At 33.7% G+C, this 26,566-nt stretch overlaps 2 protein-coding genes across 5 annotated transcripts; one reads left to right on the forward strand and one right to left on the reverse strand.

Moving 5' to 3' along the window:
* The first annotated feature begins 1,785 nt into the window (after positions 1-1,785).
* LOC111880155 (protein SOSEKI 1) lies at positions 1,786-6,456 on the forward strand. Of its 4 annotated transcripts, XM_023876560.3 has the most exons (8): positions 1,786-2,044; positions 2,261-2,360; positions 3,280-3,498; positions 3,720-3,789; positions 4,734-4,852; positions 5,069-5,392; positions 5,462-5,759; positions 6,142-6,456. In XM_023876560.3, exons 2-8 carry the CDS (start codon positions 2,342-2,344, stop codon positions 6,299-6,301), a joined length of 1,209 nt encoding a protein of 402 aa, XP_023732328.2. In that variant the 5' UTR covers positions 1,786-2,044; positions 2,261-2,341; the 3' UTR covers positions 6,302-6,456. The 4 variants fall into 4 exon arrangements, with proteins under 4 accessions (XP_023732328.2, XP_023732326.2, XP_042756015.1 ...); XM_023876558.3 differs by having other exon boundaries at positions 5,069-5,759; XM_042900081.2 differs by having other exon boundaries at positions 3,329-3,498; positions 5,069-5,759; positions 6,142-6,455.
* A 13,805-nt stretch (positions 6,457-20,261) lies between these two features.
* LOC111880150 (uncharacterized) lies at positions 20,262-24,147 on the reverse strand. Its single transcript, XM_023876550.3, has 4 exons — positions 23,220-24,147; positions 21,719-21,979; positions 21,532-21,623; positions 20,262-21,227 (listed from the first exon to the last, which is right to left on the reverse strand). Exons 1-4 carry the CDS (start codon positions 23,871-23,873, stop codon positions 20,570-20,572), a joined length of 1,665 nt encoding a protein of 554 aa, XP_023732318.1. The 5' UTR covers positions 23,874-24,147; the 3' UTR covers positions 20,262-20,569.
* Between the last annotated feature and the right edge of the window lie 2,419 nt (positions 24,148-26,566).

Here is a 26,566-nt window from a genome sequence, read left to right on the forward strand (position 1 = left end):
GTAGAACATGTATAATCAATTAAAAATATCCATATTCCATTCAAACAGAATTAGAATTCGTGTTTCCATTCCGATAGAATTTGAATTCGTGATTCCATTCGGATAGAATTGGAATTGTGTAAAATACACAAACCACTAAGGGATTACTAGAAGATTGATTTAGTACTTAGTAGTAGCAGATAGTTACATAATCGAATTAGTTACTCATGTGTTCTAACAAAAACATAGTATAACAACAAAAATGCCAACAAAAAGTTTTCATAGATTGTAAAGATTAAAAAATACATCACAATATATGTAACACATAATAAGAATTAAAAAATTCGTATGTAGATATTTAGTAAGTAGGATAGTAGTACCCGGATCCGTTTACAGGTGGAGCTCCATAAGGCATCATGGGTGGTTGACCCGGTGCAACATACCCACCATTATTGATTTTAGCCAAACTAACTTGACATTGCATTCCATCTCTCACATACTGATTCCAAACCATTTGTTCTTGAACAAGCAAGTGTTGTTTCTTTTCAATGTCCACCATTTAGACATAAGCAGGTAGTGGGACACTTAACGAAACAGCAAAAGGGTCACCACCTACTGGTTGAACTAGCCCGTCAGGAGCCGGGAGAGCCAACATCGGTGTGGTAGACAACTTCGCCGGTAAAGCCACACTACTTGCACTACCGCCACTCAAACTGGTGGTACTCACATGTTGCCTCACTATTCCCTGGTCATACATTCCGTTCAACAACAACAGATCAATGGTGGATATTGTGCACACCAACAAGAAATCGAGAAAGAGAAAAAGGGGAAATAGAGAGGGGGGATGTTGGTTTCTTTGTTTTGGGTGTTTCTTGAATTCTTTTTTCCTGATACATATTCTTGAATTAGGCTTAAGCTCGACAAAGCAAGATGATGAAGCTGAGAAATCATCTGGTTCGAGGAAAAGGAAAACCCAATCCGTCAACAACCTTGGGGTATTGATTTGCCTCACTATTCCCTGTTCATACATTTTGTTCAAAAACCCTAGAGAGAAAAATAGGAAAAAACGATACTAGCTTCAATTTAGGGTTTTAAATCTTGATGCCGATTGAATATTATAAATATATTTGTGCTTCTTGCGATTTACTAGGGATATAGCTAAGAAGAGTCAACGGTTACCATAATTATAGGATATTATTTGTGGAAACTAGTTATCAAATTACCTATTTACCCTTATTTATTTATTTAATTATTTATTTTTATTTTAAATTTTGATTGGCTCAAATTTATGCATACAATAACACAATAATTAATTTAAACAAAGAAACCTAACTCAATCAATGAAACTACATACTTTAAACAAATGAACCTAGCTGAATCAATAAAACTACATATTAATTCCTGTCTCTCACCGGTGTCTAGCGGATGATATGTAGAATTCCATGCTGGATGTCATGCTAATGCTCCACCATTGACCACCATTGATGGTACGGTTTTTTTTATTTTTATATTGTATTTTAATTTAATTGTTTACCCATATTAATTCAATGAAGATATTATGTCATCTACATTACTTTAAGAAAAATTTAAGCAACTAGAGTTTATATAATTTTAAATTTGACAAATAGAAATGAATTCATATTTTTTAACCTCAAAATCTTGGCACAGATGATGTCAGCTGCTTAAAACTTGTCAATATAATAGTTACGGATTATTAAAGATCCAACAATAAAAAAATATATAAATTACATAGTAAATAAATATGACTCATGGGTTACATTTTCTTTTTTTGGTTATCAATTGCCTTCAAAACGAAACCCAACTTATAAACAATCATCTGGGCTGAAACGGCACGCAGACTTTTCTACAAACTGCGTGGATATCACCATCTTGCAGATAACCTTCTTTTGTCTTGATCAAACCCCACAACTAACTCTTCGTTTTTATCTGTGCATATATATAAGCATACTTAATTAAGCTTCTTCGAAACATAAATTTTCCGTCAAATATTAGAATTGATCGTGTAATAGTGATTGTGATCGTTTAGAGGCTGGGGATTGAGAAGGTAAGACTTTTTCGTCCATTCGTTCAAATATCATTGGTATATTTCCTTCTTCCTTTGTTTCATTCTTGATGAATGTTTAATGTTTGATGTGTAGGTATTTGTATTTACTTTCAATTATTGAACTTGGATCATAAGTAAAATTAATAAGTTTAATTTTGAAATAACCCCTGTGAATATATTTTTGTTGGATTGAAAATTAGTTGTCACCATATGCAGGAAGAAAAAATTAAAGAAACAAAAAGAGAAGGTTGATCTGGTAACCAGTGAAGCTGATCATGGAAGAACTGGCCTTTGCAAATGAACGTAGCTTCAAAAGGTCAAATATGATTTATTTACTTTTCATTTTTCATTTTTTTTGGAGAAGCCACCACGTTAAAACATCAAATTCATTTTGAATTGTTTCATATCATGCGATCAACACTGGATTAACTTATTTTTTTTCTTTTTTTTTAACTAGAGTTAAAAACTGTATACCATTGGCTTTCTACAAACGGAATTGAATAGGGCTTTAAATCTATAATCTTTAAGGTATCAGCAATAATTAATGAAATCAAATATTAACCAAATGAATGGTGGATGATTTTTTAATTTTTTATAACTGTATCAACTATCAAGTCTGTTGCTAAAAGATTGAAAACTTCAAAGAAAGGTTAATTATAAATATTTTTGGGGTTAATTATAAACGTAATTGGAGTAAAAGTGTATAAAAAATTACAGAAAATGGAAAAATAGTAGATACCGAAGAAAGTTGCGGGCTTTTTTTTCAAATGGGAAGTGACTCGTATACAATAATTTTTTGTTATATACAACAATTTATGTATTATATAATTGTACAATACAACATTTTAAAATATTAATTATTGCGTTGTGTTCTCGAATATCTTATACTCATACTACTAATTAATTAAAGAATATTTTGAGAAATATTAAACTCTCTAGAATGCTTTTGATTCGTATAGAGGCCATTTGAGGTGCCGCTAATTTAGATCAAACTTTCCATTATGACGTATAACGATTATTGGGCAATAAGGTTGGTGCGTTCTTTGTCTTGTCACATGTGTCTTTTAGTGTGAAAAAAATTTATCTCGTATGAAGAGAAGATCCTTCTTAAATCTATGTTTGCCTACCTAAGACTTCAAAATTCTGTCTTTTTTTGGCCGGCAAACGACATTATCCTTTCCATATTATATGTCTTCTAGCTTTTCTTGTTATTTTTATTAACTTTTTTCTAATAGGGAAGTGTGGCTTCTTGTTGTTGTCTTGCCTTGGCCCTCCCCATTGCAGAAAATTGATGGTGGCACAACTCACCGGTGGTGGTGGTGGTGGTGGCGGTGGTGGTGGTGGTCAAGTAAGAAGAGTCCATATTGTATATTATCTTAGCCGTAATGGTGGTATCGAGCAACCCCATCTCATGCGCATCCATCAAGTCTCATATCATGGAGTTTACTTAAGAGGTCAGTAATTCATAAACAAAACATTGTATTTTAAGATGCATCGACTGCATAATGCGTAATATAATACTACGTTGTGTAAATTTGCACTTTCTTCCAATTTATTACTCAAAATTCTTTAAGGCTTGCTATTACAAAAGAATATATAAAAATCGATGATGGAATATTCGTAATGTCTTACCTTATAATTTAATGATTTTTGAAAAGTTACTATAATTTTGTAGATGTTAAAAGCTGGTTATCAGAACTCAGAGGAGAAGACATGCCAGAGCGTTTTGCTTGGTCATACAAGAGGTTCGTTTTTATTTCTATACAAATTAGTGAATTATTTCAAACAAAGAGGCCAAAGCGGACATCGATTTGGTTATTTATTTATTAAGTAACCGTTGTATGTAATAAAACCGTGTGATTAATTAGTACACTGTCATAACGATATGGGTTTTTGTGGAGCTTTTCTTAAGACTTGTATTATGTAAAAGCTTGTATTATGTAAAAGCTCTATTGGCGATTTTTTTTTTCTAAAGCAATCTTTTTCAACAAACATGTTAATTAGCAACTTCTAGAGTAAGAGGTTTTTCAAATATAATTTTATTCTATTTATGTAATGTTATTATATTTATTTTTCACATGTAATTGACATGTAGGAGCAATAAAAAAAAGTATGTGCATGTTCTTACTTCTAAAACAAATAATTATATAACTGTTAAATGTTGAGTTTGCTTATCAATAATGGTTTATTTTTTGACGTTTTTTAAGTTGTAATATTTGAAAAACCAAACCAAAAAATAGCTTAAGTTGTATTTTTGGCCTTCACAATCTTTTTTAAAAAATTTCAAGTATACCCTTAACTAATTATAAAAAAATATTTTTAAATGTCGTTTTATATCATTTTATATTTTTTCAAACTACCTTATCACCTAGATTTTACCAAATGTCATTTTTTATCAGTTCGTTTATTAGGTAAAAACTAACATTTTAGCTAATAAGTACCGTGTATCAGTTACTTTAGCTACTAGGTCAAAATAACAAAGCTTGGTTTGTTTGGTTTGTTGTAATAATGTTTTGGATTCTGTTCATTAAAGCTTCCAAAATCACATATATTAATTTGAAGTTATATAAAAATATTAATGCCGTTTAAAAAAAAATATATTAATAATTGTTTAAAGAAAAATTAATAATTATAAAACTAAAACAATCATTCATTTATTATTCTATTTGTTTCTATTTAAACAATGCAGAATGTACAAAGGGGGATACGTTTGGCAAGACCTACTGGATGACGATCTCATTACCCCTATTTGTGACAATCAATATGTTCTGAAAGGATCAGAAATCTCCTCAACAACATTAAATAATGGTAAATTTTATCTTACTTTTAATAATTTACATAATCTTTCCAATCTCAAAGATACCATTTGCACTTAACTATAAAAAAGCACACCCTCTTTTGGTTCAAGAAAAAAATAAATATTCATGATCCATAGAATGAAAAAAAAAAACACTAGTATTATTGATGACTTATGAACGAAGCTCCTTCTTTTCTTCTCATTTTCAGCGTCTGATTGATTCACAGATATTAATCCATACAACGAGAAAGAAGTCTTTGACCTGAAAAATTCGCCAACTTTTGAAGTAAACGTCAAATCCCCAAAATACCCATCAACCGAGAAAGAAGATCCTCTAGTTTTCTCAATAGATACGTCCTTTGAAATAGAAGAATCTTCCTTTGTCTCTAACGTCACAACCGAAGACACAACAAAGAATCAAGACACATCTGAAGACAAAGAAATAACACAAAACCCAAAAGACAAAAATGAGAATAATTCCCTAAACAAGATATTCTTCAACAAGAATACAGATGACAGCAACAACAGTAATAACGATAAACACAAGAAAGGTGGGAATAAAAGTGTAAACAGTTGTTTGAAAGCTTCAGCATTACCATTCTATTTGTTTGGAAAATCAGGTCGTTTTTCAGGCTCAAGAGCATCACATATGTTGCGAAACTGGATCACTTGTGGGACTGCTAACACGGACGAAAAGGCTGTGGTGGCGATCAACAAAAGGAAAGGTGGTAGGACTTCTACAGTAACTTCGGTTTCTGAGAATAACTTCGGGCAAATAAGTAAAGAACAGAAGTATAAGGGTTACGAGAAAAGTTTTGATGGGATAAATGGATCAAAGAAGAGTAAGAAGGAGGAGTCAAATAACATCAAAACCTCGAGAGCTGCTAATCATAAGCCTATTAATGGCCCGAATTGCTCGTAAGTTCATTTAGTTTGTATATTGTGGATTGATTTTTGTGGCCAAATTAAACCTACCTTTATGTCTTAAAATTAACATGGAATTAATTGTGAAGATATTTTGAGAAACCCTTAAAACCGATTAGAACTTGGTATTGAATTTCGTAAGTATATAGACCATATGTGTATAAGACTGAAAAAAATCAGTATATATATTTGACTTTAAGTAGTCAAAGTTATACAAGAAGTGTATGTATAGTCATTGTTCACCCCACGAAGTACCTTTTAACATAAGAAGTATTTAAACTTCTGATAAGAATAGTACCAATTCCCATAACCATGAGACTGCACTAGACTTCTGTACTATGCATGAAAATGAGTACATTTGATGTCATCAATGCAGGCAGTGCGGCAGGCAGTTCAATCCAGAGAAGCTTCACAGCCACATGAAATACTGCAGAGGAATGAAGGCATTGGCCAAGTCTGCCAGCGCAAGACCTAAGCCGAAGATATCATCACCACATCCAGCATCGCACAACACCTTTTACTTGACAAATAACTAAATACTTTGGTCGGTATTTTTGGATTTTGATACTTTTTAGAATTAACTACACTTATGTAAGATCAATGTGTATAATTTGGACTGTGAACAATAACAATGGACTTTTATTAATAGTTTGTTTATTATAGCATACCGATCTTATTTACTTTTATTACGACATTCTCCTTTCAATTTTTTTAAGACATTTTTTTGTTTGGATATTGATTTACCAAGATAATTACCCTTTTGTTTTGTTCACAATTGAGTAACTTTTTTTCTATATAGATCTAGATAACGAACTTGTTGGAAGTGTTCATATATAATCATTATGATCGGTTGTAACAAATTACAACTTATGTGGCATGTACGTGGAAACGATAATTACCGATGAGGGTAATGAACTATTAGTTTTGTTCACATCTAAGCAATTTCTTTTGTTGTTCACATTCGACCATCCTAATTGTTAAAGCTATTCACATAATACCGTTGTTTTTGAAATCGAGACACTTGGTTCCATCTGATACAAGAACATCATTTGTTTATTAGGGTGGGGTTCGAACCAAACGATTAAACTTTTGTTTTACGATTATTATCTTAATGGAAGCTTGAGCTCACTCATTCATTGTTTTGGGACTGGGAAACGAGGAGCATAGTATGAGACTAGGCACAAGATTTAATAAGTGGGAGAGTGGGAGCCAACTGTGATTTCTAGTTTTGGTCTTTTCTAACAAGTCTAACCAGCCTAAAATCACCATGGTATGGCTCTAGGTTTGGACCCAATAACACATTCATGGCTTTCACAGCTCTATGATCACACAGTCATGACGTAGATACGCGAGAGCATGAGTCATGCCTAGTATAACCTCGTACATAGTCTCCTACTTTACTCCTCGTTTCCTAGTACCTGCATCATAGAGAAGTGAGCTCAAGCTTCCATTAGGATAATAATCATAAAACAGATGTTTAATCATCTGCTTCGAACACCGCCCTAAGAAACAAATGATGTTCTTGTGTCCGATCGAACCAAGTATCTCGATTTCAGAGATAATGGTATTATGTGAACAACTTCAACAAATTAGATTAAAGACTTTAACTACTGATTTAAATTTATGAAACAATGCTATTATGTGAACAACTTCAACAAGTTGGATGGTCAAATGTAAACAAAAAAATTGCCTATATGTGAACAAAAAACAAAATTGCCTAAATGTGAACAAAATCAATAGTTCATTACCTTTCTAGATAATTATCTTTGTCGCTTATATTCCATGTAACTTTTACCTTGCTACAGTCGGTCATAATGTTTATATGTGAACACCTCCAACAAGTTCGTTACCTAGATGTGTACAAAAAAAAGTTACCCATATGTAAATAAAAAAAAAAGTTACCAAATGGCCAATAACCTAACGGTATGGAGTGACTCTCTCATATGAGAGGTCATGGGTTCAAGTCCCGGTGGAGACATAGGTGGTTATTTACGAGTAAGTTAGTTAGTTTTCCGTTTCAAAAAAATATGAACAAAATGAAAAGATACTAACTCTAATAAGTCAATTTCCCTTTTTTGTTAGTGTACATCTTATACGTATAATTTTATTGTATATATTGGCTCATATTTCGTCCCATTTAATGTATTGTATATATTGGGTCATATTTGGCCCACTTGTGTATCCTCTTTACACCATGTAATCTCATATTTATTATAATTAGATAAATTACATAAATTGTCCTTGTGGTTCGCAAAAAATATCATCAGTAGTCTTATTGAGGAGTTGAATATGGATAACCCTTAAGATTTTGAAATGTTTCAGCACCGGTCATTTTCGCTAACATCGTTAATTTTTATGGTTAACTCCAACTTAAAAGTACCTTTTACCTTTCCTTTTGCACGTGTTTCTCTGTAATTCATGTGTATCACTCTAAGTTCTTCCTGTTCGGTATTCTTAGCATAAAACTAGTAAGAAGGATTGTAAGTAACATAAAGTGGCAGATCGGTTTTCCCTCTTCCCTCTTGCAATCAATAGATGGTGGTATTGTTGGATCTGATATGGCAGCATGAAGTTGATGAAACAGTGGCGGTCTGACGATGTTAGTGTTTCAGGATATGAGAAGGGAGATAACAAGAGATGGAGAGTGATGTAGACGGACGTGCGAAAGGGTGGTCGGTGGTGTTTATTCTTTTTTATATGTTTCTTTATGTCCATCGTCGGTGTTTTCGACGAGAATGAAATGGTTGTCGACTGTGTTTTTAGAGATAATGTCATGGTGGTGGTCGATGCATTCTTGTTGACAATAGAGTGGGGAGAGATGGATTGGTGTGTGTTAAAGAGAAATAGGAGGGGTAGAGTAGTATTTTTCTTTTTTACTATTGTAATTAAAGGAAAATGAAAAAAAAAAACAAATTAAAAAGGGGTAAATCAGTCATTTAAAAAAAAAACTTTTGTCCCAAAACCATAATACAATTCTTATTTTGGACGAGTGGTGCTAGTCTAAAACTTTTTAGACCAATATGGCAATTTTGAGCTAAACACATGGACCATTTTTGCAGTTTAGTGTTTTTTATGACAAAATTGTAAAAATGGTCCCTATGGTTAGTTGACAATTATCACTTTGATCCAAAAAGGGTTAGACTAGCACCACTGGTCCAAAACTTTCTTTTTGATGCGGTTTTGGTTCAATTTTTTTTTAAATATTTAAATTAACGGTTTTGATCTTATAATTTTGTTTTTTATTTTTCTTTTAGTAAAACGATTAAAAAATAAAAGCAAAAGGAAAAATATACCCCATCCCAACTCCTCCCCCTTTTGTTTCCTACTACTAGACCAGTTTTCCCTATTCTTCACCTTTTACCCTTCGGTGAACACCATCACCACCGGTCAACACCACCGCCACTGGTCAACTTCGTCACCAAAAGCATCAGCACCACTGGTTACCACCGCCACCACCACCAAGTAAACTCAAACAAAATTTTCCAGGTATGCAATTCAAACTCAAGTATCAGATTTGTAAACTCCCACCATGTCATGTCAACACCACGAGCACCTCCTGGAAACCTCTAGTCTAAACACCCTCGATTTTCCAGCGAAGACAAAAAAAAAAAACCTCCGATCTAAAAAAAAATTAGACCATAACTGAACCAACACCTCACTCTCCCTTCATCCCCTATCTCCAGATCCTCAATCGCCAGAAACGTCTCCAGATTCCTCTAACAAACACCACCAACATTTACATATCTTGACGTCGAAACCCTAGGTCGTCGGTCTTCTCCTAGAACGATGGTGATCTCCGTTTGTGAAGGGGTGAAGTGAGAACGATGATGATATCCTTCTTCTCTGACTCATATGATCTCCTTCTTCTCCTACTCATATGATCTCCTTCCCCCTCAATTTTTGTCACTGGATATGTTCGTACTAGCGAGAAGAGTTGACTAGGGTCATTCGTCACCGGTTCTAAGTTTCCTCCATCTATTGCTTGAGTTTATTCCACTTCTATCTGTGGTGAAGCGAGAATGGCAATGAAGGGGTGAAGCAAGATGATACCACGGTTTGTATAAAACCTCCAGCGTCATTGCCGCTTTTGAAAACCCTAACAAAGCCTTGTTTCGAGTTATGGGTCACCACTACCACCAATCTAACCACCACTACCAGAACAAGACGAACAATATGGACAGATCTAAACCTATTTGCTCTGGTGATTGGTTCCTCGTTGTTAGAAACCTAAGTCACCAAAATGTTGCCTCTATAAACATCTGTCGATCTTCGTCTTCAAAAACCATTCCCCATATCCTTAGAATGTAACGTCGCATTTTCACAACCAAACATTTTCAATTTATTAAAGTAAAAATTCCCAGTTATAAATATATTATTAAGAAAATTGTTTATTCCAAAATACATTTATTAAAATCACAATAATATAAGAAATATGGAATCCTCAATGTTGCTGATGAGTGTGTACAATCCCACCTTCGCCTTCCCACAATCACCGGTCAAACCAGAAAAACATAAACAATTGGGTAAGCATAAAGCTTAGTAAGTTCCCCTAAAATACCCCGTACGAAAAACATACAATCATGCATAATGACCCATAATCATCGGATTAGATTGCCCAGGCCCAATCAATCTTCAGACTGGAATGTCAACATGCAACGGGTCCAATCAGCCATCGGGCTGGAATACCCAGACCCAGCTTATGCGGCCTGTTCTCACTCCTCCATTAAGCACTTTATCCATTAATGCCTTTTGTCCAGAGCTCGTATCTAGAATCAAAACATCGACTTAAGTCATAAAGTTTTCATTTTTATGACTTTTCATGGTTAGAAAAGGTCTAAAAGCTAAAACCTTAACTTATTAATCCATTAATACGTCATAACTCTTGCATGGAAAGGATAGAAGGACCAAGATCATAATTTTATGGTTCCTAATAGCTCTATAAGGAATAAAGTTTCCAATTGTATCCATTATGATAGTCCAATCAACCAAGATTTAGTCTTTAAGTCTCAAAGGGACCAAAAGTGCATCTTTCTGAACTTAATCCATTAAGTCCAAATCTCCAACCTTCAGATCTGAATCAATATGATGATTAGATGGATAAAGTTTCCAACTTTATCTATAACAAGGTCACATACTTTCAAGATCTAAACTTTATGCACTAAATTGACCAAAAGCTCATAATACTCAAAACTAGCTAGATCTAACAAATGCATAATCAAGATTCATGTTTTATACCTCCAGAGGAAAGATCAAGGTGAACAAAGTTTGGATCTACAAGCTCTAGTGCAACCAACACTTCTCGAATGAGCTCCTTCCTCTCCAATATGCACCAAGAACACTCCAAAGCACTCAAAACACCTTCTTTTGCTAACAAGGCTCAAACTAGGGTTAGGGTTTCAAGGGAGGATGTTGGAGAGGTAGAGGCTGAGAATTGAAAGGGTTTAGGGAAGTTAAGGAGCTTAAATAGGGCTTAAAACCTCGAAATTAAGGTTTAGGTTCAGATCGCATACGCCTAGCGTACTCCTGGCACGCCTAGTGTACCAGGTTAAATCTTCACAATCATCCATGCCTAGTACACCTAGCGTACACCCTGTACACTCAGCGTACTAGACTAAACCTAAAACATTCCTACTTCTAACGGTCACAACTTCTTCGTTCCAACTCCATTTTCGACGATCTCTATATCCGCAAAAAGGTATTGAAGATCCCCACAATATTATCTAGATATATTGGACTAAAAACTTCCCGAACAAAAATCCATATTTCATGAAAGAAATTGGCCTATGACTTTCCCCTTTTTACCCTTCGGCCCAAAACACAATTTAAAGGTTAAGATCTCGCAACCATCATTGTCTCCTTCCAGAAGGTCTAAACATTACCTCCTTAAGACCCAAATCTTTTATACAGTCGACTTCCGGCCCACAACCCTAAAATAAGAAATGACAGAAAACATGATCTTACATAAAACCTTCTGGTTGTCAAACCCTTTTAGTTTGCTGTCAGAAAACATCTTCAGTGATGGAAATCCACTCATTATTGGAAACCTCGGTCACTGGAATAGTGATAGGAATTAGATGGTGGTGGTGTTTCCTTTTTTTATAAATGGGAGAGAGAAAGAGAAGGGTGGGGTGATAATACATATACGTTTTTCTTTTTTCCTTTTTTAGTTATTGTAATATAAAAATAAATTAGAAAATGAAAATATAAAGGGCAAAATTGTCATTTTAAAAAAAATCAAAATAAATTTGGATCAATCTCGCAACAAAATAAAAAGTTTGGAGCGGTGGTGTTAGTCCAAATATTTTTGGACCAAAATGACAATTTTATGCAAACCTCAGGAACCATTTTTGCAGTTTGATCTTTTTTATTTATATTAGTTTTTTTATTTAAAAAAATGTTATGTTTTATTTTATTTTATATTTTTTAATTTATATAAATTAAAAATAATGATGTGAAAAATAGGTTGAATGTGTTGGAAAAAATACAATTTGTATGTATTGTTGAAAAAAAGATAAAAGAGAAAGAAGAAAAAAGTTGATTAGGATTTGAGTGTGATGAAAGTAGACCTGCACAAAAGGAGGACTGATATCAAATCGATCCCGAAAAAAGACCGGATTGAAAAAAGATTGGTCATAAAAAAGGTTGGACCGAAAAAGACCGGCTCAAGACCATCCAAGACCGGTCCGAGAAAAACAATCTGAGACGAAAAAGATCGGATCTTTCCGAGATTGCCACACGACCGGTCCGAGACCAAAATGACAATTTTATGCAAACCTCGGGAACCATTTTTGTAGTTTGATCTTTTTTATTTATATTAGTTTTTTTATTTAAAAAAATGTTATGTTTTATTTTATTTTATATTTTTTAATTTATATAAATTAAAAATAATGATATGACAAATAGGTTGAATGTGTTGGAAAAAAATACAATTTGTATGTATTGTTGAAAAAAAGATAGAAGAGAAAGAAGAAAAAAGTTGATTAGGATGTGAGTGTGATGAAAGTAGACCTGTACAAAAGGACTGATATCAAATCGAACCCGAAAAAAGACCAAACTGAAAAAAGATTGGTCATAAAAAATGTTGGACCGAAAAAGACCGGCTCAAGACCATCCAATACCGGTCCGAGAAAAACCAGATTGTTCTGAGACCAGTACCGAAAAAGATCGGATCTTTCCGAGATTGCCACATGACCAGTCCGAGATCGACTGGAGACCGATCTACTGATCCGAAACCGATCAAAAAAAAGACCGGAAGCCTAAATTTATAAATACATCATTTTTGTCTTAATTATACGATTTTTAATCACATACTATCTAACTTCATTTCTTTCTTTGTTTTTTTATTAAAACGTATCACTTTTAGTAAAGTTTAATCTATCATTTTGGTGTTAATCACATATTTGTGAAGGTAAAAACTCAAAACCGAAATTAAAAAAACCAACAAATACTGAAACCGGACTTAAAAAACCCAAATAAAAAAAGGTGCACCGAAAGACCGCGAGACCGACCAAAAAAGACCGAGATCAGTCCCAAAAAAAGATTGGATTGAAAGACACCGGTCCGAAAAAAATCAGACCGCTCCAACACCAACCGCAAAAACATCTGACCGTTTTTTGAGAACAATCCAACACCGGTCAGAGACCACAAATGTGCAAGTTTAGATGGAAGGGTTCCATTCCATCCATCAAATTTTAAAAAAGGAAGCCAGAAAGGGTCAACAACTAACTAGAAAATTTTATGACTGCTTTGTAAAATATAATTAGCGACACCGATTCAACAAAAAATATAAGTTATTGATAAATTGCTCCAAAAAATATAACCACAACAAATATCCTTATAAGAAAAATTAACGTCTTCTGCTTTTAAAAATATATCAAATACAAGGTTTCATTTAATATTTTTCTTTTTTCCTGGTAGATTATAATAGCCACCCTACTATAACTAGGACGACTGTTTTGCAAATATAAGACATTACTATAATTAGAAAGTATTTTCAAAATACAATGTTATAATAAATACCTCAACAAAAGTACGTTGTTATTTCTTCAATCCAACCCTATAGAATTCACCATTACAACTTTCCACTAAGAAATCGCCATCAAATAACGGGTATTCAACCAAAATCTTGAATCACACATAAACACAAAACACCTCTAAACCAAACTAAATGCATCATTTTCTTCACCATTCTAGTGGTCAAATTAAAGTAGCAAGTTATGTCATACATTTTGCTCAAAATAAAAATTAAAAGCTACCTTAATTAATTTCTCCTACATATCTTTCTCCATCTTCCATTAGTTTTAGTTAGAGCCACCATACACTTTCACATCTTTAGTCATTAGTCATTTGTATTTGACCTAAACTACCAAATAACATCTGATTTACATCTATCATGATACTGACAGTATGGTCCACAGGGTTCTAGAAGAATAACTTTATTTAGCAAAATCTACTTCCGAACATGCTCAAGCAAAAAAGTATATAATTTCTTCCTCAAATTTTCCACCTTTTCGTCCCCAATAACCGAATCATCGAGCCATTGATTAACCCTTTTGAGTTGTCCCAAAATACAAATCGCAACCCCCGACTCATCTCCTTTTGTCAATTTAAACCCCTTGTTTAAAGAAACTTCCAAGTAATTCAAAAACCATTTCCTCGATGCCAAAAGTAGTTTTTCACCTAAGTTCTCCGTTTCCTTTAATCGGCTACTTCCATTTGACAATTCTACCCTTTCTTTTTTCACCATGGGGCCAACACACCGTGTTCTAGAAGCAACCGGTTCGTTTGTTTTCGGGCTTTTCTTGTTTTCGGGTAACCGGTTCTCTACTTGAATTTTCTCGGTGTCAAGGACAAGATGGTAATTTCGCTCGGTTTGTGGAATTTTTTGATTTTCTTCCATTGTGAACAAAGTAAACTTTGCAAGGTTAGTTTGTAAAGCAGCTTGTACCCACAATGAAGCTTGACTTTTTAACACGGAAAACAGTTTTACCAAACGATTAACAAATCAACTCGTAGAAACAGTTTTCAAAACTAGAGCAATGAACTATTGAATCAGGTAGCAAAATGTATCGTTTTATAAAAGATTCATGTTAATCACAAAAGGAATTTCTATATTATTACTTGTAAATTTGTTATTCTAAGTTGGAGACACATCCTTGGTAACACTCACCACAAGAAACAGAGTGTAGGACTAGCACTTGTGACCAGAGTCTCTTGTAGGGAGAACGTGATTGTTGTGTATAGATATATACGAGACTGACAATCCCGCACCTTGTTGCTAGCTACAGTCGGACTGGCAGGTCTACGGGTGGCAAAGTCATAAAGGATACTGGCCGTTGCGGGTCATATCCAGTCAGTTATGGTCATGACACTCGCAACCTAGATAGCAGAGATTTACTTTTGTAATAATGAATCAAGTAAACTAACCTCAAAGTAATAACCGATTTGATTACTGGAAGGTATTAATAGTACCTTCAGGATTTAGTTCAATACGTTTTCTTTTATCAGTTTTATTTATATAATAAGGCAAACATACCTCACTGGGAGTAACCAGGGTTTTTAAAAGAAAACTACGTTTATCGATATAAGTATGGTAGATACTTGTACACCTCAGTTCAGAACGGATAACAAACCATCAACTTTTAGGGAAAATATAGGATTTTCCCAGGATAACTCGACTTTTCATAAACGGATTGTTTTTTTACATGTAACTAACGGATATTCATATTCATTCCACGACTCCTTGGATTGTACATATCTTGTATGAATCAGGAAGTCATGGACGTAATGGGCTTTCAAACACGCTTTTCATAAGAAAATATAGGATTTTCTTGAGGAACACTTTTCAAAATGATCAGAGAAACATTTTTCCACCAAAACTAAATGCTTATGAACTCACCAGCTTTATGCTGATATTCTTTCAAAACCGCTTGTATTCTCAGGGATTTAGTAGGCAGGTACTTCCAGGATTTTGGAGAAGCCAGCGCGTTAGAGTCACGTCTTTCCATTTTACTTTTGTCATGAACAAAACTACGTACTAAGACAATGTAAACCTTATTCATATATGTATTCAATGCTTGGTTGTGTTTACTATGCTTGCTATGATATAACTGTTGTGATACTATGCATGACGACAACCACCCCCGAACATTTCCGTCGTTCCGGTTTGGGGGTGTGACATTATTACACCTCTGTCTGTTGTGAAGTGAGAATGAAAATGAAGGGGTGAAGCAAGACGACACCACCATTTGTATAAAACCTCCAGTGTTATCGCCGCTTCTGAAAACCCTAACAAACCCTTGTTTTGATTTTTGGGTCTCCACTACTGTCGATCTAACCACCACTACCAGAACAAGACGGACAATATGGACAGATCTAAACTTGTTTGCTACGGTGATTGGTTCCTTGTTGTCAGAAGCCTAAGTCACCGGAATGTTTCCTCTGTAAACCTCTGTCGATCTTCGTCTTCGAAAACCACTCCTCGTATCCTAAAAATGTAACGTCCCATTTTCACAACAAAAAATTTTCAATTTATTAAACTAAAACTTCCCAATTATAAATCCATTATTAAGAAAACCGTTTATTCCAAAATACATTTATTAAAAAATCAGAGTAATATAAGAAACACGGAATTCTCAATGTTGCTAATGAGGATGTACAATCCTGCCTTCGCCTTCCCACGGTTACCAATCAAACCTGAAAAACATAAACAATTTGGTAAGCACAAAGCTTACTAAGTTCCCCCAAAATACCTCATACGATAAACATGCAATCATGAATAACGGCCCACAATCATCGGATTGGAATGCCCAAGCCCAATCAATCCTCGGACTGGAAAGCCAACATGCAGCGGGTCCAATCAGCCATCGGGCTGGAATACTCAGGCCCAACGTACGCGGCCTATTCTCAATCCTCCATTAAGCACTTTATCCACTAAGTCCTTTTGTCCAAAGCTTAGATCTAACTCGAAACATCGACTTAAGTCATAAAGTTTCCATCTTTATGACTTTCCATGGCTAGAAAAGGTCCAAAAGCTAAAACCCTAACTTATTAATCCATTAAGACATCATAACTCTTGCATGGAAGGGATAGAAGGACCAAGATCACATTTTTATGGTTCCTAATAGCTCCATAATAGATAAAGTTCCAAGTTTATCTATTAGGATGGTCCAAACATCCAAGATTTAGTCTTTAAGACTCAAAGGGACCAAAAGTGCATCTTTCTGAACTTAATCCATTAAGTCCAAGTCTTCAACCTTCATATCTAAATCGATATGATGATTAGATGGATAAACTTTCCAACTTTATCCATAACAAGGTCACAGGATTTCAAGATCTAAACTTTATGCACTAAATTGATCAAAAGCTCATAATACTCGAAACTAGCTAGATCTAACAAATGCATCATCAAGATTCAAGTTTTATACCTCCATAGGAAAGATCAAGGTGAACAAGGTTTGGATCTACAAGCTCCAATCCAACCAACACTTCTCGAATGAGCTTCTTCTTCTCCAAGATGCACCAAGAACACTCTAAAGCATTCAAAACACCTTCTTTTGCTCACGAGGCTCAAACTAGGGTTAGGGTTTCAAGGGAGGATGTTGGAGAGGTGGAGGCTGAGAATGTAAAGGGTTTAGGGAAGTTAAGGATCTTAAATAGGGCTTAAAGCCCGAAAACTAGGGTTTAGGTTCTGATCACATACGCCCAGTGTACTCCTAGTGTACCAGGTTAAATCTATACGATCATCAATGCCTAGTACACCCAACGTACACCCTATACGCCCAACATAGTAGACTAAACCCAAAACATTCCTAGCTTCTTACGGTCTAAACATTACCTCCTTAAGACCCAAAGCCTTTATACAATTGACTTCAATTCCGGTTCACAGGCCTAAAATAAAAAAATAACAAGAAACAGAATCTTACATAAAACCTTCTGGTTGACAGACCCATTTGTTTTGTTGTCAGAAAACATCTTCGACGCTGGAAATCCTCTCATTGTTGGAGTCCTCGGTCACTGGAATAAGATGGTGGTGGTGTTTCTTTTTTTATAAATGAAAGAGAGAAAAAGAGGGGGTAGGGGTAATAATACATATACGTTTTTCTTTTTTTTTTTTCTTTTTTAGTTATTATAATATAAAAAAATAGAAAATGAAAATATAAAAGGCAAAATCGTCATTTAAAAAAAATCAAAATAAATTTGGACCAATCTCACAACAAAATGAAAAGTTGGAGCGGTGGTGTGTTATGAACTGGACTTACAAGAACAGATTCAATAACATAAAAGCAACCAACAACTTCAAATATTGATTGATAACCTCAAATATACCCAAAAGATTACAGGAACAAATTATAGTTTAGCTGATTCGAGATAGCCAATCTCCCAAGGAATAAATCTTTCACATAAAAGATAGATAGATCACTCCCTGCCCACTACCCTATTCTTATACTATCTGACAAAACAACTAATACTATAAAATGCCTAAAATACCCCTCCCACTAATAAGATACTCTTTAATTAGATGATTTCCCATATTACCCTTAACTAACTTATTTGCCTAATATAAGAGGTATAACATGGTGTTAGTCCAAACTTTTTTGGACCAAAATAACAATTTTCTGCAAACCACAAGGACCATGTAGTTTGATCTTTCTTATTTGTATTAGTTTTTTTATTTGAAAATTTTTTATATTTTATTTATTTTACATTTTTTAATTTATATAAATTAAAAATAATGATAAGATAGGTTGAATGGGATGCAAAAAAAATACAATTTTCATGTATTGTTGGATAAAATATAGAAGAGAAATAAGAGAAAAGTTGATTAGGATGTAAGTGTGATGGAAGTAGACCTACACAAAAGGAGTGATCTTGGATCGAACCTGAAAAAAGACCGAGACCGGACTGAAAAAGACCGGTCATAAAAAAGGTTGGACCGGTCCGAGAAAACTGTTCTAATACCGATGCTGAAAAAGATCGGATCACTCCCAGATTGCCACAAGACCAGTCTGAAAACGATCTAAAAAAACGAAAGCCAAAATTTATAAATATATCATTTTTGTCTAAATTACATAATTTTTAATCACACAATATCTAACTTCATTTCTTTTTTCTTTTTTTTTCTTTTATTAAAATGTATCATTTTTTATAAAGTTTAATCTATCATTTTGGTGTTAATCACTTATTTGTTAAGGGAAAAACTCGAAATTGAAACTAAAAAAACAACACATACTGAAACCAAGCTGAAATAACCTGAAAAACCTTAAAACAAAACCGAAAAAGACGCACGGAAAGACCGCGAGATCGTACCTAAAAAGACCGTGTCCAATCCTGTGTTCGGTCCCTAAAAAGACAGCATCGAAAAAGACCGATCCGAAAAAAGACCCAAAACCGGTCCGAAAAAAAAAACTAGACCGCTCCGAAACCGACCGTATAAAAGCCGGACCGTGTCAAGAACAACCCAATACCGCAAATGTGCATGTTTAGATGGAAGGGTTGCATTCCATCCATCAAATTTATTAAAAAAAAAAAAAAAAAAAAAAAAAAAAAAAAATATATATATATATATATATATGTATCAGGAAGCCAGGAAGGGGCAACAACAAATTGGAAAATTTTATGTCAATATGTTGCTTTGTAAAATATAATTAAAAATATAAATCATTCACAAATTGGTCCTTACAAGAAAAATATATAATTAAAAATATATGTTGCTTTGGAAAATTTTATAACCATAATGAATATCCTTATAAGAAAAATTAACTTCTGCTTTTAAAAATATATCAAATAAAAGGTTTCATTTAATATTTTTCCTTTTTGCTGGCATATTATAATATCCACCCTATTAAAATTGTGACGACTGTTTTGCAAATATAAGACACTAGTTGTAAGACCCATATATTATACAGGTTGATTAAAAGAAAATGTTAAGTATGAACAATTAAATTGGAAGTTTATTTGAATTTGAAAATTATAAGAAAAAACATGCAAAAAATAAATAAATAAAAATTTTGTATTTAGTTATCAAACTCGTGTATTAAAATGATTAACTATAACAAAATATTAAACACAAAGGTTAAACTGTAAATTTATTTGAAATTGAAATTGAAATTGAAATTTAAAGTTTAAAATTTAAAATTAATAGTTATGGTAGGTTTAATTTATGGAAACTAAATTAATGATATATTAAAAATGAAAAATGAAATAAATGACAAGTGGAAAATAAATATATCTTAAAATTATGACAAAATGACATGTGTCCAATTAAATGAGAGAATAACATGTGACAAAATCATTCTTATTTATTAGGGTAGATTACTATAATTAGAAAGTATTTTCAAAATACAATGTTATAATAAATACCTCAACAAAAGTACATTGCTATTTCTTCAATTCAACCCTATAGAATTCACCATTACAACTTTCCACTAAGAAATCACCATCAAATAACGGGTATTCAACCAAAAGCTTGAATCACACATAAACACAAAACGCCTCTAAACCAAACTAAATGCATCATTTTCTTCACCATTCTAGTGGTCAAATTAAAGTAGTAGCAAGTTATGCATACATTTTGCTCAAAATAAAAATGAAAAGCTACATTAATTAATTTCTTCTCCTACTTATCTTTCTCCATCTTCCATTAGTTTTAGTTAGAGCCACCTACACCTTCACATCTTTAGTCATTAGTCATTTGTTTTTGACCTAAACTACCAGATAACATCTGATTTACATCTCTCATGATACTGACAGTATAGTCCGTATGGTCCACAGGGTCCCGGAAGAATAACTTTTTTTAGCAAAATCTACTTCCGAACATGCTCAAGCAAAAAAGTATATAATTTCTTCCTTAAATTTTCCACCTTTTCGTCCCCAATAACCGAATCATCGAGCCATTGATTAACCCTTTTGAGTTGTCCCAAAAGACAAATTGCTACCCCCGACTCTTCTCCTTTCGTCAATTTAAACCCCTTGTTTAAAGAAACTTCCAAGTAATTCAAAAACCATTTCCTCGATGCCAAAAGTAGTTTTTCAGCTAAGTTAGCCGTTTCCTTTAATCGACTACTTCCATTTGACAATTCTATCCTTTCTTTTTTCATGGTAGGGCCAACACACCGTGTTGTAGAAGCAACCGGTTCGTTTGTTTTCGGGCTTTTCTTGTTTTCAGGTAACCGGTTTTCCACTTGAATTTTCTCGGTGTCAAGGACAATATGATAATTTCGCTCGGCTTGTGGAATTTTTTGATTTTCTTCCATTGTAAACAAAGTAAACTTTGCAAGGTTAGTTTGTAAAGCTGCTTGTACCCACAATGAAGCTTGACTTTTTGATTTATGGAGAGTTGACTTTGAGTCAATTAAGACGTTGACCATGGCAGATGAGGTTTGAAGCTTCTGATAGAAGTTCAAGAATTGTTCGAGGGGATTTGTAGATGTCTCAGCAAGTTCACATATTTCTGCAAATTCACTGAATAAAAAATAAAAATAAATAAATAACAAATTAATTGTTAGGTATCGAATTAAACGAATGTTCATTCCTAGTGTTTTTTTTTTCGTTCCTTCATGGAATGTAATATAAAATTGCATTACAACCTTATGTTTATTTACGTAAAATTCTTATATCCACGACATATTTTAAAATCTTTATCTTTGCAAATAAAAATTAATTAATTATATTACAAAAAATATTTACTAAAACTACATAATGTATTTACATATATAATAAAAAAATAATTAATCATATCAAATTTTTATATTTGCGAAACTTTTACCTCATGCATTGAAGGATGTTCTCTATGACCGATGTTTCTTCTAACGCATTTACCGCATACGAAAATCCCAAATTCCTACGTCCAATAAGATCCTAAGAAATGTCACGTTCCAAATAAATATTAGCACATCAAAATCACTAAAAAGGCAGGAAAAAAAAATCAATAATAAAAAAGTTTAATTAAACACCTTTCCAAGTTCACGGACTGTGGGTGAAACGGAATCCCATGAAACTTTTGAATCCGACGCCGTTTTAGCATTGATTGGGATTTTGGTGAGATGGATTGGTGTTGGAATGGAATCGAATGATGTTTTCAAGTCTTTTTTAATTGGTTTGTTTATTAATTTTTCGGAGACTATTATGTTTTTGTTTCTAAGAGGTGGTAGATTTAAATTTGGTGGTTTTAGAGGTAAATCCTTCACTGAAGAAGCTTTCTTACCCGAACGTACCTGAAAAAAAATATATATATTGTAGCTCGAAATGTAATTAATACATTTTAAATTATATGTTTTAAAAAAAGATGTGTGCATTTTGAATTTTGAATCAAATTAAGTAATTTTAAGGTAATTTTAAGGTCGGTAGGTAAGAAACCGTTAATATATAAAAGACCTTATATTTTGTTTGTTTTTTCGGATTAAAACTTCGAACTTTATTTTTTGTAAAAAAGACAATGTATTTTTTTATTTTTTCGATCCGGCCCTTTAGTCATTTTTTTTCCCAAAAAATCTTGAAAAATGTGAGGGGTTTTTTGGAAAAAAAGTAAAAAAATTGAGGGTTTCTTCAAAACCAGTTTGAAGGTTGAGGGCTTTTTTCCGAATAAAAAAAAAAAAAAAAAGACAAAGTTGAGGGTTTTTTTTTTTGGAAAATTTTGAAAAATACTTCAAGGAAAAAAAATAAAGTTAGAGGTTTTAATCCGGAAAAATAGAAAATACAAGTTTTTTTAATAAGATTAACCTTACAATAGTAAAATGTATGGTCTTTAACTCTACTTGATAAATTATTAAATTCCATTTTTTTTATAAAAATAAAAGGTTAAATATAATAAAAACTCATTAAAAGTAAAATAATATAGAAAGATTATCGACTTATTTTTAGGAAATAAAAACCTAATTAAATTTAAATCATAATTGTTTTTTGAAAAATATTTGACATTAAAAGTTCAATAAACAAATATGGGTTATATTGTAATTTCATAGGATTTCACAGAAACCCCAAAATATAAAACCAAATAAATAAAAACAAAACCGAAAAAGCAAGTTCTTTACTTGATTATCATTTGTAAACTTATACAATGTCATTTTGCTAATGCATATTGTAAACTTGTAAGATTAAACAAATTTCCTTTTCATGCTTCCATGTGATTTTCTCTTTCTTTTCGTATTGCTTTACACATATCTAAAAATCAACAAACATAAGTTACAAAATTTAATGTTGCTGAAAAACATCTAAAAATAGATAAGAAAACCACATGAATCTCAACATCAAAAGGCAATAAAGTAACATTAATGGCTATTTCAAGAAATTAAGGTTCACTGTTCAGAAATGGTCATTTAATAGGCTAATGATATAGTCATTAATCCGAAGGCATCATGAAATGTACAAGTTACAAAGCAGTTTCCTATACAATGTACAAGTATTTAATGCAGGATTTGAGTGTAATGATAATGGTGAAAGAAAGTTGAGATATACCGGAGTAGAACAGAGTGGAGACGAAGGCTCTGTGAATTTTGTACCCAACCCGCCATTAGAATCTGAACCAGAACGGCGGTGTTTACTCGCCGGCGCCGGACTCCGGTCCCAAGACTTCCTCGACGAGTAATCCAAACTCAACCTTCTCGTTTCCGGTTCATCACGAGTCTTCACATTTACCAATGAAAGCCTTCTGGATGAATTACTATTACTCTCCTTCACTTTTCCCTCTTTCTTCTTCTTAGAGAAATCAACCCGACTGTTACTCCGAATCACTAACGAATCACTCGAGATCAGGTCCTTCGGGTCGCCGACGCATGGACGCCGTTTAGGAACCGGTTTAAGGCCGCGAAGAACCGGAACAGGGGAGCCAAAATCGAGGCGAGTGACATGTATGAACTGACCTAGTTGGATCTTATCTCCCAGAATCAAATCAACATCAGCCTCCGCTACAGAAACGTAAGCTGAGTGAATGGAATCCGAGACTCTCAGATAAAACCCTTTGTTTTTCCTATCGAAATCGAAAACGTCATCCTTCGGAACAATCCCGATGACTTGGAGGAGAGGAGAGCGGTGGTCTCCGGCGACTTTGGCGGTTGGGTTGTCTAGGTTTTGGAGGAGCTTGGATAGAACCCCAGGTGTAAGAGACGCCATGAAAATGAGAGAATCGAGGACACCATGGCAAAATGGGAGAGAGATGGAGTGTGGATGTGGAAGAGAGATTTGTTATTATCTAGGGAAGAGAGCGAAGGGTGGGAAACGAATCTCAAAGTGACATCGACATTTGGGGCAGGTGTCGAATTGCGAGGCCGGCTGCGACAGCGGAGGGTGGCAGGATTTTGCAGTGGGTTTTAAACAAATGAGAGAAGAGGAGGCTCAGGCATCCATGGCCATGGCCATGTGCAACATCAAAAGCTAATGACGACAAGAATGAACAGAAGATGATCCTTTTTACAAACTAGTAAAATCCAAAAATTACATCTGGACTCCTAACATAAAACAAACTAAAAGTATGATTAATAATATTGTTAATTTGTTAAATATAAAATGTTGGAATATATTTTTTGTTCTTTATGTTTTTTTTTGTTTGAACCGTGTAATATTTTATTGAAAAAGTTAACAACATGCAAAAGGAAAATTACACCAAATATGTCGATTGAAAGATATCGACAAAGAAATCACTTTCCACTTGTATTCTTAATCCATAAAAAGAATAGGAGGGCCATAAGGAAACATTATTGAATACCTTGTCATTTCTAATGTTTTATATGAACTAAAGACAAGCCACAAATAGACTATAGGCCAATTTGCGTTGCAATGGTGATTGAAAGCTTGGGTGCATAGTCGAGAGAAATTGTTTCAAATATATGATAATGGACAAATCTATATCATCAAGATCCAATAAGCTTCCAAACCTCTCGAGCCCAGACACAAGTCACGAACATGTTCTTTGTAGATTCACGTACAAGATTATAAGAAATAAAAAGGCTAAAATCCACAAGTTTCCCTCTTTTAGCGAGTTCCAACTTGGTAAGTATACGGTTTTGAACCGCCCTCCACCCCAAAACCAAATTGATTTTGATAGGGTTCAATTATTCTAAAAATGTTTGTAGGGACCTGAGCAAAGACTTTTGACTCCCAAAGTTTGCGCAGAACTCGCTGAAAAGGAACCAGAGGTATCGGCGGCTCAATCTCATTTATCCCCGTCATATGGAAGCACAAGCCTCTATAAATCCGATGTACACCATGGAAAGTTCATCCAACTCAACTTGATTGCCTTTTCCAGCACCAAAGAAAGTTTAGTCTCATTCTTTCAAGATCCTCAATTACTTTTTTATAGAGCTTTAAATATTGAGAAGAAGTAAAGAGGTAGACTACTTGGAACCGAGTTTATAAGGTTAATTCGATCACCAAATAGTTAACACTTTGAAAGAAAGTAACATAGATTTCATGCCTTTGAGTTTTATGCACTTTATCAACATTTCTAGCAATAAAAGGGCACCCTTGGACCAAAAATATTCAATATAACTAAAGTTAAAAGTCAATTTTGAGTATTAGGAGTATATGTTCTATTTTTATTGGAATGGTTGTACATATTTAGCGGCAGTGAAGCAGAGATAGGAGTTCGTTATATAGGAAGAGGTAGAGAATATGAGTGTAACACCCCAAGTTTTTTTTTTTAACTTTTTAAAACTCTTTAAATGTTATGGTTATAAAAATCATATCGAGTGTTAACCCACGTTTAAAAAAAACGGTCCCATAAAAACATTACAATTAAAATATTAGGTGTTACCATTAAACATTATAATTAAAGAACTTAACAAGTTCCACTCTGCTCTCTATCTCATAACTTCTACTTCCATCTATCATCTTTCTTCTTAAGTGTAACATGTGATACATGACATCAAAAGAGATACGTAAACGAAAAATGTCTCGTGAGCTACATGGTTTTAGACCATAAAACATTTCAATCATTTTTGAGAAAAAATCCTTTCATTCATACCATAAAGCATACTCATACATAACATAAATGTTATTTTTTTTCATCTTATCATTTCCTTAGATTATTTTCCATTTCCATTTCCAAGACTAAGATGGGAAGAACAAATATGTTAGAATAGTGTCCAAGGTCATTAACTGTTGGTCGTATTTCTAATAATATCAGGGTCCTTTTGGGTTACCCTCAAGACCCAAATTGAGTAGAATAAATAAAGGAGAAATTAGCTTATTAATTATTATAGGTAATAATTAACTAGAAACTAATTGGAAATATATTATGGGAATTAATTAACAGTTTAATTAATTAAAGGGTTGAATGTTCATTAATCGATGGTTGGTTAATCAGGAATGTTCCAGAATCTTATGGAATTAGGGTTGGATGAAATTCACTCCATCCCACATGGGAAAGGAGTGAAATTTCGTGGTTATGCTCCCACCCCACATGGGAAGGAGTACAAAACCCTAAGAGGCATCCAAGGCTATAAATAGGGCCGTAGGGATTTCATTCCTGCTTGCACATTGGCTTGAAGTTTTGCCAACCCTTCTTCTTCCCCCTCTTAGGGATGCTTTCTAACCCCTTTGGGTTTGTGAAATTGACCCTTATCCTAGTTATTTTTATTCTACTCTTTGGTGTCATTTGGTGTGATACCATTAGAGGGATTCTGGTTTAGGTCCTTTCATCCAAGCAACTTCATGGAGCTTTAAGATCTCAAGCATGGAGATCAAGGGATACATAAGAGGTATGTTTTCTTACTTATGCTTTAGTTTTCTAGGGTTGATGTAATTAGCATGAAGCCATAGATCCATAGGTTACATGTACACTTAGGTATAGCGTTGTTTCGATTTTT

This window comes from Lactuca sativa, chromosome 1 (genome assembly GCF_002870075.4).
Source record: "Lactuca sativa cultivar Salinas chromosome 1, Lsat_Salinas_v11, whole genome shotgun sequence".
NCBI classification, from domain to species: Eukaryota; Viridiplantae; Streptophyta; class Magnoliopsida; order Asterales; family Asteraceae; genus Lactuca; species Lactuca sativa.